The 21,578-nt window shown below is 39.6% G+C and overlaps 1 protein-coding gene across 1 annotated transcript in view; it reads right to left on the reverse strand.

Annotated features, from left to right (window-relative positions):
• Window positions 1–309: 309 nt before the first annotated feature.
• LOC135072164 (T-box transcription factor TBX6-like) overlaps window positions 310–21,578 on the reverse strand; it is a 38,086-nt gene continuing 16,817 nt past the window's right edge. Inside the window, exons 3-5 of the mRNA XM_063966119.1 lie at window positions 9,469–9,736; window positions 3,480–3,620; window positions 310–810 (exon numbers count right to left, since the gene is read on the reverse strand). Of these exons, the coding sequence (XP_063822189.1) occupies window positions 310–810; window positions 3,480–3,620; window positions 9,469–9,736 (910 nt within the window). The remainder of the gene's footprint in view (window positions 811–3,479; window positions 3,621–9,468; window positions 9,737–21,578) is intronic.

The raw sequence follows: 21,578 nt of genomic DNA on the forward strand, positions 1-21,578 counted from the left end.
AACAGTTATTTTAATCTAGCTATTTATCTATAGTTTACTCTCTAATAATGTATTAAATAATATTTTTCTATATTAAATCTAAGTACACATAACATAATCTTAATAGGCTATTAATTTAATACACTTGTAAGGCACAGTTATCACAATATAATAAATTCAAAGCATCGCCTATATCTACGAGGTAGTGAATTAACACAGTGTTTATAAAATTAATAACAGTATTTACATTATTAAGTAGCTATTGCGAATTATGCCCGTCGCGACTACGATAAAGTTGAACTAGGATATCAAGACGAGTTAATTACTACATTAGCCTTCACCAAGGAGGGCACTGATTGTGAAGCTTTTTAGGCGGCGGCAAGGCGCTGGGGCCGCGGCGGGGGGAGAAGGGGCGCGCGGCGGGGGCGGCGGCAGCGCGGGACCCCACGCGAACCCACCAGGCATGGACATTGACGGACTAGGCCACATGCCTAGGGGCATAGACATATGCAACGGACCTAGGTACGACAACTCTGGAGGATAGAACGGCCCTGGAGGTGGGGTGAGGTTTTCTGGCGGCGCTACCAGAGGTGCAGGCGACTCTGCTAAGGGAGGAGACCGTGGTGACGTCGACCGTAGACTGCCCTCTTCGGAGCAGGAGGAGGCAGCGTCGGAACAGGGCCGTTTGGCCTCAGTCGACTCTGTGCTGGATGACTCTCCATTATCGCCGCTAGAGTCGGTGTTCTTTCGTTTGCATTTGGACTGGCCGCATGCTCGGAAGCCTTTTGCGAAAGGGTTGTTGTCGATTTTTAATTTGGTGATGCGGTCGTTCTGTGGACAAAGAAAAAATAAATAAATATTGAATTCAAGAGTCTGGATATTTACCTACCTACTTACGTAATTATATTGTAAGGGAAAAATATAATTACTGTAATTATTTCATAAGTAAACTGTGCTCTTTTTTGAACGAAAAAAATGAAAAATCCCGTAAGCAAAAAGTCGACCACCTTCAAAAATTAATTCATCCGTTACATGTAGATTTCGTATGACACGGACGGAGAATTCTTATCTCGTTTCGAGAATGCAATTTAAACATCCGTTTCCGCATACATCGCCCGTGTAGCTAATAGCTTGTAAGGGATAATTGTCGCACATGTGGTGCCGGTGGCTGGCGACAGGCCAATTAGCGTTTTGGATGCGCCGGAGCCACCGCCCGCCCGGCGCGGCGCGGCGCGGCGCCCTCCGCCCTCGAAACCTGACACTACAAACATTTCTCCACCATAGTAAGTGACGACGACGTCTCCAAGCCATGCGACATTTGTTACCTAATTGAGAGTGGCGCCCAAACTTAAACACGTCTACTTTTTTCAAGCTAACGCGAGCGATCCCGAACTGCACTATCTGGCGAAATTTCGACCGCAAATAGTCCCGCAGCGATACGCAAAGTCACTTGTAAACGATTGTTTACATGGCGTGATAAGGCGGCGCCGGCGGGTGCCGTTTGCTCAGCGCCACCAGATAACACGGCAATCCGCCGAGATAGCGAAGAGTGCTAAAAGCCTGTTATTAGATGACTAAAACACACATTTGGACGGCGGCTAGCGCCCGGCGCCGCCCCCGCCCGCCCTGTCGCCCGTGACGTCATGCCGCAAACTTGCCGTCGCTTTTACTTTTTGCGTGACTATTCCACATATTGGCGACTGTCGCCAGTTTTTTAGGATTGTGTAATTAGGGTCTGAGTAAATTCGCCTTATTTATCTGGCGGACACGAAAATTATCGGGGGAGAGAATAACAAACAGCGATGACAGGTTTATGATCACTTCGAGTATTGATTTATTTTTTGTTGCGGTGAGACGTTTTGTGTACTTTCAGTTGTGCTAGCGTGCCACCTAGTTACGCTCTCGAATAATAAAGTCGGCGTTTGTGAAAGCGAATATGTAATTCGTCGGTAATTCGTAACAATGGGACGGCCGGCGAGCGGTCGCCCGGCGATGGATAATGCGCAATGATACGCCGCCGGGCTTTGTCCGGGGCCTGTCCCGTTAGCCGGACAATCCCGGGCTAATCCCACAAAGCTACCGATCGGCGTAATTGTAATGGACGCGAGAAAACGTTCGCGCCTCGCTGCAGTCAACATCTGAGCCGCCGCGCTCAAAGGGGCCGGTGCAGCTAATTGCAGAGGGTGGATTACAGTCCGTACGCTCGCTGACCACTAAAAGTAAACGTTTTACTGTCGGAAAACAAACAGCAGGAGGGCTTTCAGCGATTGATCAATTGAATTAGGTATTAGAGCTCGTTATTTCGCCACCACAGCATACTGTTATACCCCGAGTCCCGACCCGAATCCGCCTTAATAAAGCCTTTTGAAAGCATGTAATTACAGACCTATAATTTACTTATTTATTCTTTTATATGCCTTCCAATCTTAATATGCATAATAAAATGGTTTATACAGTTTTTTTTTTCTTTATTACCATGTGTTTAAAACGAAAGCTTACGGGTTGCAATCACACGGAGCTTTAAGTAGCTACATATTTTCACAATTACAAATGGCTAAGATAACAGACATTGACAGCTATACATTTCACTATTCCTCATTGTACTTTCAAAACAAGCCGCACTTACACCGTATCTGGTCCAGTAGTCGTCAAAGCTTACTCATACTTCTTATCATTTCAATAGGAATAACTGTTTTCCGAATTCACGGGTTCTCGCACATCAAGCGATGCCGATGCTTCAGACAATGCCTGTTTGTAGGCAAAGGGACCGTTCGAAACCTCCAAATTAACTACTTTTGTTTTGAAAGAGTGCTTACACAATGACCACTTGAGCCGAGCGTCGCCGGCGCGTTTTTTGCCACTACCCGTAGTACACGCGTAAAAGCATTGGCGCCTTCAGTGGACCGAAAAAAATCGACCATAAGTGCGAATAGCCGCATGTTCTGGGAAATGTACAAGGATTTCGTGGAAGACGAGGTGTGATACAATTTTTATATTGGCATCCCCCGTGCTAGATTATGATCTGCTAACCTTAGATCGTACGGTGTGTGGCTGTTTTTATTCGGTTTAATAGTGTCAAGTTACCACAATATTGTATCTCTTTATGTATCGCCATTGGTGTTTTATGATTTGCCGCTTAAAACCAAATTTTCGTATGGTGAAACGCTATCGCACGTGAATTACTTGTATTCGTAGTATCGTAATATTTCAGAGATTTAATTTAAACCACATGTTATTAGTTTGTAGTTAACGTTAATTTCAGTTCAAAGTTTTGTTGTCAAGATATTCACAAAACTTAATCTGCATTTTTCATGCGTAAAAGTGAACTAATATTGCCCTGAAGATCTAAATAAATAATTATGAAAATTACTCTAAGGGAAAACACCTTTATTTGTTAATTAGAATATATCCGAGAAAGTAAAGGTGTTTTTTTTAAATCAACCTATACTTATTAGGCAAATAAATTAAAAAATCAAAATTAAAAAGTCAATCCAACAAACCTGGTAAGCAGTGACGGCAATGAACTCCGTCTCCGCGAAGGAGAAGGCTGCGTGCGGCGCGCCCCACGCCAATGCGGCCGCGTCTCTAGCTCGCACCACCAGCACCCGCGGCCTGTATTTGTGCATCGATGTTAGGACCATCTGGAACAAAGGAGAGAAGTTTAACTTTACTGGAAACACTATCGTATAAGATGTAACGAAATAACTAGTAAGATTTAACTCAAGTAGGTTGCCATCATTTATCAAGCCAAACAATGTTTTAATATAAGAACTTTATCTAGCTCTAATGTAAACTTTGTAACTCCAATTTTGCAGTCTGACTGTCGCTGTCTGACTTATGACTACAAATACAACTCTGATTCCACATAAAAACCTGAAATTGATTTTTGTTGAACCTATTTCCTCAAAATTGTTTTCAAATTCACAAGACAAAAGTAGAAAATGTGAATAAAAATAAGTTCCAGGAATTATTCTATTTAGAACCGTATTTTATAAATCTGCAACACTTTTTCCAAAAATCAACAGTCCTCTTTCACCCCTTACAACACACCTGTTTTTAAACCCGAGTCAAAAATTAATGGTAAACAACAGTATTAACAAATTTAAATAGAAACCTAAGTACAAATTGACTTTCCTTTCTCCTAACTTTCGTTCGACCAAAAACGCAAGTGCAAAAAACGTGCTAAAAAGCGCTTTTGTAAAACGTGTAAAAAGTTGTAATCTGTGTCGCGTCGGCGGCAGGCTTATCCCGCACTCGAACTACCTGCGTCTGCGCACCCACTTCAGACTAAAGGGTTACTGTTTTACTTCTGTTTAATGTACGCTTTTTATGACACTTATGGGACGTAAAGTTCCAATATAAATAAATAAGACTGCCAGTAAAAATGCGGTTTTAATAACAAATAATTTGTATTTATAGTTTTAATTGTATCTTTATCATGCTATGCAGCTGTAATAACTATTTATTTAACATAGAGCTAGGTAATAATAAATTACTTGCTTCAACCATTGTTCACAGTTCTTAAGTGCCAAAAAATTCAAAATTGAATGTAAACATTTTTGATTTGATTTAATTTGATTTGATTTTGATTAGACGAACAGATATATTGTATGTGGATACAAATGCTAATGTTTCAAGTAAAGCACAAAGTGTGCACAAAGTTTCAAATAAACTAAAATTATGCCCTACAATCCAAAACGATTACTCATCATCATCTCCACAATTATGTTGTTCAAACAAAACAAACCACTTGCGAAACCATAAAACCCTAACCCGTAACACAATACCAAAAATATCTTTCACACAAACATAATGGCGTACTAAAAAGCGACATTCAGCAGCTCCGCAAACACGTGACGCGGTGACACTCGTCTGTGGAGCGGAGAGCTTGTCTAGACGAGCTTTTTGCTGAAAGCTACAAGAGATGCGCGCCGATCCAAAAAAACATAGGAACTGTTCAATGATAAGTTTCGAAATACCAAAACAATGACGCTCTGTTAGTGGTAAATTAAGGAAAAGTAGTATTGCTGATTAATTTTGATCGATTTTATCATCACGATTATAACAGTCACTATTGTAAGTATTGTAACCCAGTAAATCAAACATAGTGAAGGTTTAAATTAGAAATTAGTAAGACAATCAGAAAAATTAACCCCTATTCTTATATCTAAGACTGAACCGACCGATGACCGACCGAAGCAGTGGTAGGGTTAATATTGGGACGTGTAAAAGCGCTTTTTAAAAGCCTATTTGCAAAAATAAATGAATTTTATGAATTTTTAATTTTACTTCTCGTTTTCTTTTTTTTTTCTGTTTGATCATAGGACCATAATATCAATCTAGTTATTTTTAGTCCTAGTGAAAAAGTTAGATAAGTATGGGTATTTTTTTAAAATATAAAGAAAAAACATACAAATCTAAATATGTATTTAAAAGCGCTCGCAAGCTCTCCCTTCGCTTGTCCTAGCGAAGCATGAAATGAACATTGCGACTGTCCAAATGAAAAACTACATTTCTTGTATTTTCATAGAGGTAGTTTATTTTACACTTCTACGCTTGTTTCGTTCTCTGCATAAAGGGACTGGCGCCAGGCCTATATTGTTCCTATTTAACTAATTAAACTCTTAACGGTTAAGTAAGTTGAAAGCTAATTATCTCGGAATTAGTCCGAATACAAAGATTTAAGACGAGGCTCCACTTATTGGCTTATAATTGCTTATCCGGATGATTAGAATTCTTGTGTGATAAGATTTAAATCTGATCATCCAACTAAAGTAAATTATTGAATGAATGTTTATGTTGGTTGATTTTATCTTGTATTGATCGTGGTGTTTCACTTGAAATCTGCCTGTCTTAGGTGGTATTTAATCGAGGACCTTTCGTTTCCCACTGCTTTTAAAACGCCCGTACATATAATGTTGCAAAATTAAAAACAATTGCTTAATACTAATTCCGCGTAATTTCCAGAAAGCAACGTTTTAACATAGTAAAAGTTGACAACACCGAATTTTTACCACACAAATCTTAGATTCGAAATCAACGATTCGTGTGCGTGGGAATAGGCATTGTTCGGGCCACTTTTTATTTCTCATAAACATAGATTCCCAAGAGATATAATTCCGATCGAATAAAGTGGTCGGCTAGTTCCCGATGTGCGTATGACATAGACAGCCTGACAGTCGGACAATGTAAAGACGATGTAAAGGCATCACCGCGTTCGGAAGCTCGTCCATCAAGCTGATGCATCCTCAATCAAATTCGATTGAAGGTTAGATTAGGACCATTCGTGACCTCATTTGTTTTTGTGCGATCATTTTAACAAAAGCTGCAGGTGTGTGCAGAAGCTGAGCTTTTCACACTGTCTGTTAATTTATAAACGACAAACTCGTTGTACATGTTCACAATCGGTTGGACTTTTCCTGTTGAACTCTGCTTTATGCAGGATTTACTTATTAAAATTACGATAACTTATAAGTGCGATTCTTTAATCTGTGTCTGTGCTGTTAGTTTTTAAAAATAAATATAGCTATAAAGATAATAAATACTCGTATATTTTTAAATGTCTGTGACTCAATTTTTATATTACCAGCTTACATTTTCATACAAAAAAGAAAGTAGGTAAATTGATTTATTTTTTTCTATCTGCTAAATAGTTTCTGATTATGATAATAATAATAATGCAAATAAATAAGTAATTTTCGCCTAAATAACCACATTTTAAACAAAAATATTAAGTGAAATTGGATCTTCAACTTTTTCCATACAAAAGAGTTCAACGAGTTAACCAATTAAATAATTTATTTTTTCATTTTTAATTATGCTATTTTAGATTTTGATTGTATCTCTGTAATTAGTAGAATGCAGCATAGCCAGCGTGACAAAGATCATGTTTGATAAGGAAGGGTACAAAACGCCTCCGCAAAACACCCCGTCCCTTGATGTCAAAGTCAACCGAACACGACGATTGTCCGCTTGATAACATGCATGTGTTTTTATAATAGTTTACATGTGTTTAACGTCTTTAAAGTATACCTGGTAAACGTTTTTTTTAATGCAGATATTTTGAAGATTGGTGTATTTGTTTTAGATCGGAATGGGCCCAGCAATAAAGGCATTTTTACAAAGCTACGAGTGCGGGATGAGCGAAAAATTGTGCAGTATGAGACCCTGGTATGTAGCAATGTAGACTGGTTTGTGTCTTGTACAAATATCACACGCCTCATAGTCCCGCTGTATCTCAAAGGAAACATAAAATGCTATTACGTGAAGTTGGGATATCTTGTAACCGAGCCCTTAGATAACACAAAGCGACTTCTCACTTACAAATCGACAAAGACATTCCCTAATCCTTTCACTGTAATTGCCTTTTATTTTGAGAGCGTCCTCTAATCCGTTTCTTAATTAGAGGAGATATTCCCGAAAATACGGGGGTAAGTTAAAAAATTGGACAAAAGGGGTGAAAAAGGTTGAATAGGCTTTTTATGTAGGTGTATAATCTGAAGTGCACAACAATCGATGGGATACGGCTCCGTGCGAATATCGGCGTTGCCGGTAGCTGTTGTAAGGCTGGGTGCACACAGTCGCTGCCCGCTGCGCCCGCGCGGCCCAAAGTGCATCGATGCGTGCGCAGCTTTTTTGCCGCCCGTCATAATAAACCCATGCTACTTTTGTAACATGTCTGATAGCCATAAACGTAGTTTGTTGTGATAGATAAACGATATGTCGTCACAGGTGTACTGCTTTGAATCATTAAAATAGCTGCTTACTCTGATATGAATTAATGTAATCGTATGTGGCATAATGTTACGAACTGTAACAGATATCTATTATGAATAATTATAAATAAGATTCCAACAAAGCATCTGTTGTGCTTAATTTGATTACCATGTAAGTAAGTGAGATAACCACTCAGAAATAGAGGAAAAAATGGTAATTAATAGTGCACACACGTATGACCGTATAAAAGAACTCGTGGATAAAAAGGAGAGAATAAACTTGAAGCGTCATTTTTATGACTTTCTGTGTGCTTTCCGTCGCTACGGCCGCGTTTCTACAAACAAGGAGATGCAGGTACCTACGGCGTGGACATAAAGCCTAGACCAGGCTATCACTCACGAGGCGTCAACCGCCTTGTCCAAACACACCAGAGTATAAAGGAGTACAGTTACTTGCCGCGTCGCAGCCTTCACACAATGCCTTTCAGCGTATTTGTTCCAGTGACGAAATACTTATAGACGCCTTTGTGCTCCGAGACTCCTGCGGCGCATATTAAACAACGCCGCCCGCGTTGTGATCTCAACCTTATATCGGCTTCTTTAAAGTTCAACTCACGATTCAAATCAAACTCGTAACTATATTTTTTAAGTTAAACCAGCACAAAGCAAGAGACTGTTAGCGTTAATTGAACTGTAAGCTCAACACTATAAGACGCAAAGTCGAGGGAACGGTACTCTTTAATTTTCGTGGGGAAGTCGTTGTTTGGGAGGCGTTTCCATCGAAAGTATGTAGGTAGTATTCAACATAGTCACGACTGGCTTGACTTTAAATTGAAGACTATTCATAATGCATTTATAATATCTATTAGCTGTATACATAGTTGCTTTGTTGGTTGTTTAATATCTGGAACGAATTTACAAAGCTAACGTTTCAATAAGAAAGTAGCTGCTACTACTAAATTGGCATTTGTCTTAGTTTCCAAGATAAAGTTTTGTGGTAAAAATGGCTTGTACAATCAAGAAACTATGTGAAAGTGATTTTGGCAACAATGTTCACCGATAGCTGCGTGAGTCACATTTTTGAGAACGTCGATAATTACACCGTGCGATAATCCGTAATTACACGCCGCATTCCGGCATACCATAGCTGCAAATCATAGCCGCTCGTGCTTGGCTGATATGTTAGATGTGCGAGGCCCCGTTCTTGTATTGGCATGTGATGATTTCAAAATGTTACTTGTTAAGATATTACATCAGCTATACTAAAACAAATTGGAATATGGCTGCGTTTATGACGTTTATTGCCTTGTTTGCCTTTTCGTAATGTCAGTAAACGTATAGTCTTTTTTATGGTAAAGCTTCGACCACACGAGTAGCGAATTCCATAAGTTTTCTGAATAACCCTTCACAAACCAATTGACTCTACATTACCTACATATTCTCTAACTTTTAATTAAACCCTGAACTAAAGCTTCCCTTTCTCAATTAGATTCAGTCAAACATATAACTTATGTTTCAACAATTCCAATAGTACACATCTAGTCTAATCTATACTTACTAATATTATAAAGAGGTAAAGTTTGTGTGTCTGTTTAATTGTTAAATTGTAAGAGGTAATCTCGGGATCTACTGAACCGATTTTAAAAATTCTTTCACCAATAGAAAGCCACATTTTTCTGAGTGCCATAGGTTATTATGTATAAGAAACCGAAAAAAAAAAATTCCACGCGGGCGAAGCCGCGGGCGGAAAGCTAGTATTAAATAAGATACTTACATGACCCTGCGCATCCATAGTATTGTTCGTCAGCTTCAGTTTGCTGAACGAGACTGGGTTGGCAGTCCAATGGTGTCCAGGGGCGGGCGAGTCGGGGTGCAGCATTAGTCTCCTGGGCGACTGGGGCTCGGCGCCACCGGCGGCCGCCCAGGCACCTCCCGCCCACCGCCAGCGGCGGCGCCCTACGAGGGAAAGCTCGAGGAGCACGCAGTACTCTTCACGAGGGTCCAGACCTCCGAGAGACACGCGCAGGGATGGGAACATGCGCCTGGAAAGATAAGTTACATTATGGACTTTGCTGGAAGGTGTACTTACTTAAAAATGGGTTCAAAGTTTTCAGTGCTCATAACCTCGACAGAAGCAGCACAGCTCACATTTATTTATTTAAACTTTATTGCATTAACATGATATAGTACAAAAGTCGAACCTAATGCCATATGGCATTCTCATCAGTCATTTTTACTAAACAGAAATTAGAGTGGGCAGGCATTATATTGTCTTGCTTGAAGCAGTGGTAGAGTTCCGTTGCATAAAAACTTAACATTTGACAAATAAATAAAGTATAAAATATTTTTATGTTCGAATAATTTTTTGGTGACTGATGGTAAATTGTTTAGCTTTCCTTTTAAAAACCAACCGTTACGTTTGAAACGTTAACGACAAAATAATAGCCCGCAAATTATATTTATTTGTCGCGTAATAAAATTCTAAAATATCAAGTTAAACCAACAGAACTGTTGCACAAATAACCTGTTATTACACGAAGATTACACCGTAACAGTAATATAAAATTAAGTGTAGGTTGTAAATTAAATTAAGGATCTCTTTTTGTGGCTACAAAAAAGTCGTTCCGATACAAAGTGCATTTGTTTGTAATCTAACATGGGTTTTTTGATGAAAAAGGACAAATCCCTTCAAACAAAGAAGGCGATAATAAAATTACAGCTACCAACGTGTGATGTCCCCGCGGAGGGACAATAGAATGGCTTTTGATAAAGTTAATTTTATGTCCGTATTCGGGAGCGTTTAGAAGCTAAAATGGTGTCTTGTACCTCGGTGGTATCACAGTAAAAATAGATGAAGCAGGTTGAGACTAAGTATGCAAATTGTTAACTTGACGTAACACAAAAAGAGATCGTTAAGAAACACACAATAAATTAAATTGATATATTCCTCAAACAATTTAGACAAATCCAAAATTACTGATTTAATATTGCCATAAGTAATAACTAATTAATTCTCCTGAATACGGAAAACACATATTACTGCCAGATCTATTGGATAATTCAATTGAAGAGGAAGAGTGACTTCTGCTTTCAACAACATTGTAGTGTCCACCAACAATCCTAAATTTTATCGAGATTGTAAAAACGGGTGATAGGAGTAAAAGTGTTACCGAACGAGAGGCTTTTGGCACCCGCGGCCCCCGATAGCCTTACGATACAAGTGGCGCCACCTTATCACCAGGGTGGCCACCGTAGTAGACCACTGCCCACCTCATAAATACCGATCGTTCCAATCTTTTAACTTGGGAACCAACATGGAGTCGGGAATTTCGAAAACGAATTCCGGATTTACCGACATTCACATTAAAGTTTTGGCACACTGTTATAAAATTAATGCAAAGAACTGAACCACTTACGCACTCGCTTTTTACTTACGAAGTTACTGCTACCTACTTAACATTATTTAGTAATTACTTCACACTGTATTTTGGGCTCGTTATTTTGCATATTAATGTGTATTTTGCCTTGAACAGCATGGTATTTGATTACTAAGTCGGCAAGTGAGGAAATTTCCAACTATGGACTTGATTTATTTCTATACTAGCTTTCTGCCCGCGGCTTCGCCCGCGTGGAATTTTGTCTGTCACAGAAAAACTTTATCGCGCGCGTCCCTGTTTCAAAAACCGGGATAAAAACTATCCTATGTCCATTCCCGGGACTCAAACTATGTCCCTGCCAAATTTCATCGAAATCGGTTGCGAGGTTTAAGCGGGAAAGCGTAACAGACAGACAGACAGACAGAGTTACTTTCGCATTTATAATATTAGTTGGAATTATGTGTGGTGATGCACTATCCCAGAGTATCCTACTAATATTATAAATGCGAGAATTTGGATGTCTGGATTTTTGTTACTCATTTTCATTTTCAAGCACAAACTACTGAACGGATTTTGATGAAACTTTACAGTATCATTGTTTATAACCCAGAATAACATACAGGCTACAATTTATGACGATTTGTGACAAACGAAATTTCACGCTGGTGAAGCCGCGGGCAAAAGCTAGTTTATGTAATAAACTATTGTTTCTATATTAATGTAGAGCTTTTAACACTTGTTTTATTTTACGTTGTATATTTGTAAGTTTTAAATTAAAGTTTTCTACAGCTAGAGACCTGCTTTGCTACGATTTTTAGTCACAACATACCAGGCGATAGCAGCGGCGCGTCCGATCCGTCATACGCGCCTATCAGTGCGCGGGCGCAGAGTCTTAATGCGCCCGCTGATAACGCGCATCGGCTCAATTAACAACCAGCTAAATTAGCCCCATTTAAACTTTACGATGCCGGCTACTGCCTTACGTGAGATCTGAGGTAGCGACAGCAGAATAAGCACTTTTTGCATCAATAAAATTAAAATACTTTTTTCTTAATTACCCTTTCAGCAAGTTAAGGTTTAATGGACTATGTTCAATTATGTTTGTAGCCCATAAAATACCTAAAGTAAAGTCAATACAGTAAAATTGTTCGCTATTTTGTTAGATAATATTGAGTAATTAATTTGGTAAAACTGCAGAACATATTAGCTAATTAACCATGTTACGAGTAGTTGCAAGGAATATTTGAACTTTCAAAGCCGTCATATCCTCAGCTGAGACAGGAAGTATATTTAGCAGACCCTTTTCGAAGAAAAACGCTTATAAAAGTGTGCAAACGTTCAAGTATTTTTTATCGGATGTTTACGAATAGTTTTGCCCGATGTGACAGGCTTACAAGAAGATCCTGTCCCCGTACATCGACAGCAATGTTTACGGATTGTCAGAGTAGAGGGCAAACACATCGGCAAACACAGATGTGTGCTTTCAATACTTTCACGACATCTTCTCGTGTTGACTGTACATTGACAAATCCGTCCACTCGGCTACCGTTGGAGACGGCTCTTATCACGCCGCGTCCACTTATCGGCCCGTTTGAGAGCCGCGCGCCGACAAAGAGGTGACGATACTCGCGCAGCCGCGCAATATATGCGAAACCGCCCGCCACCGGTCCATTATCTAAATTACACTATCCCCAACTGATTTAGTAAATTTTATTCAATCATAAAACCTCCGAATCTTTTTAACGGAATCGAAACGAGCATCGTAAACCCGGCTCCATAAAAGGTCTCCTGAGACAACTGAGCCTAGCTTTGGGCACACAATGGGACCACCAGAATCGCGGTGGATAAACTTTAGAGTGGGTCGTAAATCGGTAACAACTCGCCAATTGCCGCACGGAGGCGCTAACTGCTCGGAAAGAAACCGCCACATCCGCCCTGACATCCGCACTCGAATTTTTGATACGGCGAGTTCGCGTTTTTGTGCGGGACGCGGCCCGTGTGAACTCACCAGTGCATTAGCTAATTGTGAAATATGTGTAAATTAGCTGTCCCAAACTAATTAATACAATTTAATCAATAATTAAGACCATTAACGTAAATGAGTGAAAGTTTTGAGCCATTAATAGTTTGAACATAGCTTCTAACTTTCTTCTAATGACTCGATTTTACACTGTTTACTCGAAGTTTAGGGACAACAAATTCGAGTGTTACTCGTCACGGTTTAATGTGTGTCGAGTGCGGCACTAACCTACCCCTCGGTTATCTTTACTGCTAATTCATGGCCTTTTTATCGGTTTGAAGTTCAATGTTGGGGCTGCGGGACAGTGCGGCCGTTGTTCCTGCATCTGTTGCAGGCTTCTACCAGTGGGGCAGTAACTGGTTGTGTAAACACTGTAATCCCGAGGTCGAGTGAGCTGCTCATTAGCGCTCACACGAGAGGTCCGGCCAGTTTTTTCATCTCCCAGATGTGGGCCTGGGTAAACACTCGCGCTCTATTGTCCGGGAGGGTAAAAAATCGGACACCTGGAAGTGTCAAAATGTTCACTCCGGCTGTGAGAGCGGGCCGTGAGAATCGCACTGTTGCGTCACTGTGGATCATTATTTTTTACAACAGGAGTATGTTTTATAAACATAAATAATAAAGGCACTTGAAGAAAATAAAGTCGATGATACAGTAAAAAGCTTTATCAATAAACAATCAATTATCTTGACTCGCCCTACATGCCGATACGGTGGCTTGCACGAACAGTAATAATTATTACGACATAATTATTTCTTTGAGCATAATGCTCACAATATCATCACGAATAAGTAACTATGGCAAATAACTATGAGGTTTTACGATATCGTAACGAGCTCGGAGCAATTGATGTGCGTTTTTATAACACGACTCTTGGAGCAAATGAGGACTTAGCATGCGATTGTCGTAACTATAGTGATCTTGGTTCTAGAACGCACGCGCTGCATTTGTTTGGCTACTTTTTCTCTCGCTCCCACTCACGTAAATGTCTTATTTTCTAGCTATTATGGTGTTGCCCATAGAAGAGTTGCCCATGACATTATTGCGCAAGCACAAATTGATCCAGTCGACACATCATTGTTCCTCTTAAGTGGGCTGTTAAGATGTGTGCGTGAATCAGCAACTATGAGTGTGTCACTGTGGTACATATTACTTAAGGGCGGGACTGGTCTATGAACACGAGCGATAGAGAACAAATAGATGTACTACAAACCAAGAATACGATACCGATGTAGGTATTTCCTTTCATCATAATCAAATGTTATATTTTAATCTACTAAGAACATAGTCAAAATGTTCTATCAAATATTTAAAAAATATGATGAGAAAAAGTCTATTAAATATTTCCTAACCACACATAGGGATTAACAAAAACCGAGCACTCCATATGCTCGCCCCCGCACACTAAACAAACAGCACTCATAAAGAAATATGTTTGTAACAAAACAAATAAACCAATTTGGTCGCCACAAAAAACTGGGATCGTCTCGAGATGCTACACGTATTAGCATATTGATGGCACCGTCTATCTGTCGCCCTTTGTTTAAAATCAGCGACAGACCTTCAATCATAACGATTGCAGTAAAAAATGTGATCTTGCGACGTTTTTGCCCACCGACTGCAGGTGGCAAAAAGCAAAAAAACACATAAACTTGGGATTCACCAGTTAAGAAAGGTGCAAATAAAAAATAAACTGAACTGACCTTCATCAGCTATCAAGATTTATTACAACTTTGTTTTTATTGGCACTGATCTATTTTGATGACGAAAAAACTTAAACGTAACCCGACTCTACATAACATTTGTACCAATTACCTTTCAAGCTTATTTTTAATCTGCTTCTGTGACTATGACCTATAGGTAAGAGTAGGTATTTAAGATCCAAATACAATTTTAGTTCTGCCAAATAAAAAGGAAAGGTTATAAAGCATAATTAGGCAATGATGCTCATTGTAATTGCATATCCTTTATCGGCGGGTAGTACCTAGATGTTCCTAATTTATTCACTTGTCTTTTGTCACTTGTCAATTAGCGATAAATCAGCAAAGGTACCGACTGTTACGCAATAGGGCGGCGGGGGACAGCGACAAAGCACGCCCGCGGCGCGCGCACCTGCGCGACATGTTTATGCGCGCGCTACGATCCGCGCCGAATTTACAGCGGCCCCGGTGCCGTGCGGAAATTGGAAATTTTTAATCACCCAGTCGGCGCCTTTGCCAATGAACCAATTGCTGAAACAACCAGAAGTCACCGCTCGATTAAAAATCAAACTTATTGCCCAACCGGTCCCAATAATTAATGATTTATTTAGCACAGGTAATATATGACGGTTAAAAAGCTTTTTTATTTCCTGCAAACGGTTAAGTTTGAGCAAGACGGTGTAGAGTAATTGAAAGTTAACGACGTATTTAGATAGTAACTGCGTTATTATTCAAAATTACCATAACGGTGCTCGATGTGGTATTATATTAATATCTAGCATGTTCTGTAATTTGAAAAGTGTCAAACATATTTTATGAAAATGTAACGCCATGTTTCCTTTTAATTTAAACGCCTAAAACATCAAACCAACGATCCCGTTACATATTCGGAGACAATGATAACATCTCGTCAACCCGTGTCCAATTGTAAAATAATTTGCATGTGGACATGAAAAGGGCAATTTTATTTCGAAGCGCCGGCGCCGGGCGCGGTCTTAAATCGCGTGGCCGACAAACGCGCGGTAATCCGGTTGACAGTGCGTGCGATTGCGGCGCGAGCGGTGACCACGGTTCGGGGACGAGAGTATGCTTGTTAGGGACAACCAATAAAATGATGACGCAAGGGTACGAGTCTGAGATGTAATTTGGTTTAGAATATAAGGAAATTGTAGAGATACTTGTAGATAATTGTAGTGATAATTGTAGGAAGTACGAATAATTAAGAAATTGTAGAGACACTGAAAACATTTAACTAGTTATTTAATTTTTAGCGTTAAGAGTTGCATCTCAAACGAATTAGAAAATTATAAATAACTTGAAAAATTGAACTGCCTAAGGCGGGAATTGAACCCACGACTTTCCGCTTGCCGAGCGACTGCTCTTCCAACTGAGCTACTTAGACACTGGATGAACCGTAACTGCTGGCCGTAACAGCGTATTACAACTGAAAATATTAATCTTAAGTTTTTAAGAAATTGTACCTTCGAAATTGTAGAGTTGGAAAACATCTGGAGAAATTGCTATAGTGACTACTTACTTAATAAGGGGAGTTTATGTAATACTAAGTTTTTGTTACTGGTGGTAAGTAACTCTTTAAGGTTTCCAACGTATTTTCTATCTGGAAATGTAACATTATGTATATTGTATACTAAAGCCCGGCCGGTCTGTGAGTTAGCTTGGGGTCATTGGACAAAATTCTACGTGCTCACAGACCAGACTATAGCAATCCTAAGAAAACTCAAGAAATGTCATTTGCCTAAGACCTAACAAAAGACATGCACACTCTAGCGAGACCACCACCGACTATCCACCGTCTCATCTAAAAGCCTATTATGCGTTAACCACACAGAGAGCAACGATAATAGTAAATTATTTATTTTTCAGAATATGCTTACAAATTGGAGCTTAATTAGGTAATAGACTTTCCTGAATGTTCGCTAGAACATTTACAATAGCTATAATTGTAAATGTAATGTTTTATACATAAGTGGATTAACTGATTGTGATTTGAAAATTATCTAATAGAGCACTTTATTAACAACAACAAACCTTATGTTTCTGTGTGTAAAAAAAGTTGAGAGAATTTTAAACAGCATCATGTAGAATAAGTTACTCGTATAAGTATTTTTAGTAATTTTAAAGAAAAATCGACTAACTAAAATATTTAATTTGTGAACATGATTCCCAATAGGGACCTAAGAGGTCTGTAATGTTTTGGACCACATAATTTTGTTATTAAGATTTTTTGGATGTATCTTACAGACATGTTGAGTTAAGATACGATCTAAAATAGTTATTGTTTTACAATCAAAATGATTCAGAGCTAAAACAAAAGTGCACCAAAATGTAGTAGGTATCGTTTTATTGCGCGGGGCGGGCAGGGATGCGCCCGCGCCGAGTCGGTGGCCGCTCGTTAGCTCCCGGCCCGCATAAATCACCGCTTTATGAGAACTCACAATTTTTTAACGCTGGAGTTAATGAAATGCGAGCGCAGTATGGGACCGGCTAGTGACATTAAAACACCCGCAAGGACCGACGGTTTCTAATTATAATCCTGTCAAAGCTCCGATTTAAGCAAAGAATTGATGATCACCTGAAAAGCGGTGATTTTTATCTTGGATAGTAGCGATCGTGTAGATAGTAGCTGTTTAATTTTAATACATCATATTTTTATTTGTTCGGCGCCGTTACCTCGGCTAGACCCATAAAGCGACGGCTCAGCGATTCCCTTTGTATCTTTATGGTGTTCCCTGTTGACATGCCGTCATTTCATTATCATCTTTTGAATATTTATCGACGATATACCCACTCAAACCTAAACAAAGTTATGACCTTTAAATAACACTTTTCCAGTAGTCGGTTTCATTCATCATGTGAGAAGAACATACGCGAATGCCATTTGTAATAGCGAACTAACTACGAACAAGCAACAATCAATCAAGCACAGGATCTCCGCTCCCGCTAGCGTGATGCCGCAGTACCTAGAAGCAGGGAGGGTGTCGTGGAGACAAATGGAGTCTTACGATGAGGCAGGAGGGATCATGATCGCGTAGCATGACGCGTGAGTGAATGGCGCCAGTATTTTAGGAAGCTTTTCGAAGAAGCGCGATGGAGAGTACTGCGAATAAGAGTTGCGCGCACGCAGCGAGCTGACAAAGGCGCCGCCGCACGCGAGCCGCCCGATTCACAATTAAGCCAGTGTGTGTTAATTGATATTAATACTGAATGTGTGGTTCAAGGAACAAAACTTCGGCGAATCTCATCCAGATTTCATAGCACGCTCATCTATGTTCCGCATTGGTTCCATTGCATATAGAAATACATACATAAAGTATACAAGATGCTATCAGCAAGAATAGATCTTTATCAAAGTATCCGCAGACAAAATGTCAGCCAATTCGATTGTCCTTGAGGTGAACATGTTTTAGCATGCAATTCGTATGAGGAAATTGATTGACAGCAAATAGAAACACGATTACGGCCTTTAATAAACGGTTCCGATACTAATGTTTTTTCTGACCTTGTAGGCTGTAATGTGTGTAAAGCATATTTGCTGTTACTTTGGTTTTGAAGCATTAGCAAAATAAACATTTTAACTACAGCAGATTTTCGCGTATCAATAAAATTTATATCGATTGCATGACAATATCATGATCAATATCTTGTGAGTCAAGTTCTGATTGTAAAAGCTTCTTTACATAAGTCTTTAAACCCCTTGAATCGATTTGAATTAGGAACTACGACATTATATTTTTGTATTTAGTTCCAGAATTATATCCGCTATTCGCTCCCTTCAGAGTCCTGCCAACAGAGAATCGCGCCAAGGCTGGCTTGTAATGTGTCGGGATCAAACGCGCCGCCATCAAGCGCGCAATTACTGGGCGTTGCGACACGACGCGCGACGTACTATTGACATTGAACCGCTGTTACATATTTCACGGAATTGTGTTTTGATGTCGCCTCGTCACTCGCCTTCGCTAATTCCCGACTCTTGTTTAATCATGACAGTGGGCGTCAGCCGCTAGTCGCATTGTCGGTGTCATCGTGTGTGTTTTACGACGGTGCCTGTTACTTTTACAACGCATTTCGAGTGTTTTGACAAGCTTTTTATTCCGGTCAAACAATGTTACTCTCGATTACTTTCAGACAGTTTTTCCCACAGCGATTAGCTGCGTGACTTCATGCTAGAGCAGCGCTTTGCACTGCAGATTGCCAATCAAAATAGTAAGGTCTTCTCAGACAGCAAATCGTGCTTTTCGTGAGTAATTACACCGCTTTTGGGTATCAGAGTCCTCAATTGATGGGAATGGCACTGCCAGTTTGACTCTACAATTTCGTCAAAGCTGCGTTTATCGCACCCTAAAATACGCAGTTGGTATTCAAAACGTTCTCGCTCTCGTTTCTCGAAACGATCCCGAGTTGGGTGTCTCGTAGGCGACGTTTTTATTGAGGAATCGTGCGTCATCCTCGTGCGCCCGCGCGGGGTTATCTTTTCGGTAGCGGCTCGTGAGATGCGGCGATACTGCGCGATGCTATCGCCGCACGACTGGGTGGCTCGCTGGCGACTGTCACACGTCACTATACTTTAAGGCAGGGTTTCTCAAACTTCTGGCACCACGTACCCCTGTTAAAATTTCCAGGTGACAGCGTACCCCTAACTCATTAATTGCCTCCCCCCCCCCCCCCCCCCCAAGGAAATAATAAAATTGACTATTGAAGAAAATAAGGTTTTTATTTGAAATAAAAGGTAAGAAACATAGTGCCAAAAGAAATGTATTTTTAATATTAATGTGATGGATGTGCTTGTTTCTTGTTGCAAAGGGATTCAATTGTAGGTGTAATTTTGGTCAATTTTAACCTTAATTCTGACTCGGCATCAAGTCGATTTCTGTACTTAGTTTTTATCATGACCAGGTGTGAAAATCCACTCTCACATAAGTATGTTGTAGCAAAGGGTAAAAGGAAATTCACCGCTTTGCGTGAGAGTTCGCAATACTCTGACTGTCTAGCTGCCCAAAAATCTATCAAAGGCAACGTTTTGAAATCAGCTTGAAGAGTTTCATCCGCGGACATTTCTATTAATGACTCCTGTTGCTTGATAGTCAAACTAGATATTATGCTCTCGTTCGTAACCGCAAACGGGTTACGAATCCAGCCATCTTGAGCATTATCAATATCCGGAAAATACCTTTTCAGTTCGTCGGAGAGCTGAGAAAGATGCAGAACGATTTCAGCCTTCGTTTCGGAATCCACGGATAAGGCGTTCGTTGTGATAAATTCATGCAAAAGAGGAAAACATTCAAAGATATTTGATCTCAAGCAGGTTTTCCAAAATTCTATTTTTTTTATAAGTGCGTTTATTTTGTCGTGCACAGTGAATACAGTGCACGTGGATCCTTGCATAGAAGCATTCGTCTCATTGAGACAAGAAAAAATGTCAGCTAAATAAGTTACTCTTTCAAGCCATGTTTCATCTTCAAATCGGAATTTAAGGTTGAAGTCACTGTCTTTCAAAAATATATAGATTTCGTGACGAAGTTCAACAAACCGAGCTAATATCTTGCCTTTTGATAACCAGCGAACTTCACAGTGTAGCAATAGTGAAACATGTTCACTACCCATGTCTCGGCATAATAATGCGAAAAGTCTTGAATTTAGCGGTCGCGCTTTTATGTAATTGATTATTTTGACGACCTCTGAAAGCGCTGTTTTTAAATCATCAGGTATTTTCTTGCTCGCCAATGCTTCTCTGTGCAACGCACAATGCACACTTTTGACTTCAGGAGCGAGATTTTTAATCCTGGATATTAGTCCAGATATCCTTCCTGTCATGGCCTTTGCACCGTCAGTGGATATGCCAACGCACTTTGTCCAATCAATGCCATGTTTTTCAATAAAATCATGAATAGTGTTAAAAATATCTTCTCCTTTCGTAGTAGACTCCAAGGTCTTACAAAATAAAAAATCTTCTTCACATTTATTTTTATACACATATCTAATAAACCCAAGTAAATTCGGTAATCCACTAATATCTGTTGATTCATCAACTTGAATCGCGTAATAATTATTTTGTAATCGTTGCGCGAGTTGATGTTCAACATCATGTGCCATTTCATGAATGCGACGTGCAACTGTATCATTTGAAAGTGGTATTTTATCCAACAATTTCGAAAATTTATCTCCCAATACACAACTGACCATATCTTTAGCTGCTGGTAAAATCAACTCTTCAGCAATATTGTATGGCTTGCCAGTCTTTGCAATTTTATATGCCACAAGGAAAGACGCACGTAAATATTCAGAGTTAGTAGCCAAAACGGTTTTCATAGTCTTTTTCGAAGAATCCAACTCTTTCTTTTTTCGAACAAAAAAATCTATAGGTTTGTCTACATACTGCGGATGTTTTGTTTCCAAATGTCTTCGCAGCAATGATGGCTTCATCACGCTATTTGCGAGAACTTCTGAACATATTACACACTGTGGCTCTGGGTACTGAGATTCTTCTTTGCACGTAAATCCAATTTTCAGATAATCTTCGTCATATTTCCTTTTTTTTGTCGATGATGTTGTGTTTTCTTGTTCTCTCGATGTCGCAGGATTTTCGTTTAAAACTGAACTTTCAGCAGAAGTAGACGCAGTTGGAGTAAATGTACTTTGTGCAGGTTGCGAACTGGATGTATTACTTGGACATTTTCTGCGTAATGACCCAGTTTTTAACCACTCATTCATTTTGAAAACTAGCTAACCGCGTGAATGTATTGAAAGTACTTTGTTTTTATTTTACTGT

Source organism: Ostrinia nubilalis, chromosome 5 (assembly GCF_963855985.1).
Source record: "Ostrinia nubilalis chromosome 5, ilOstNubi1.1, whole genome shotgun sequence".
NCBI lineage: Eukaryota > Metazoa > Arthropoda > Insecta > Lepidoptera > Crambidae > Ostrinia > Ostrinia nubilalis.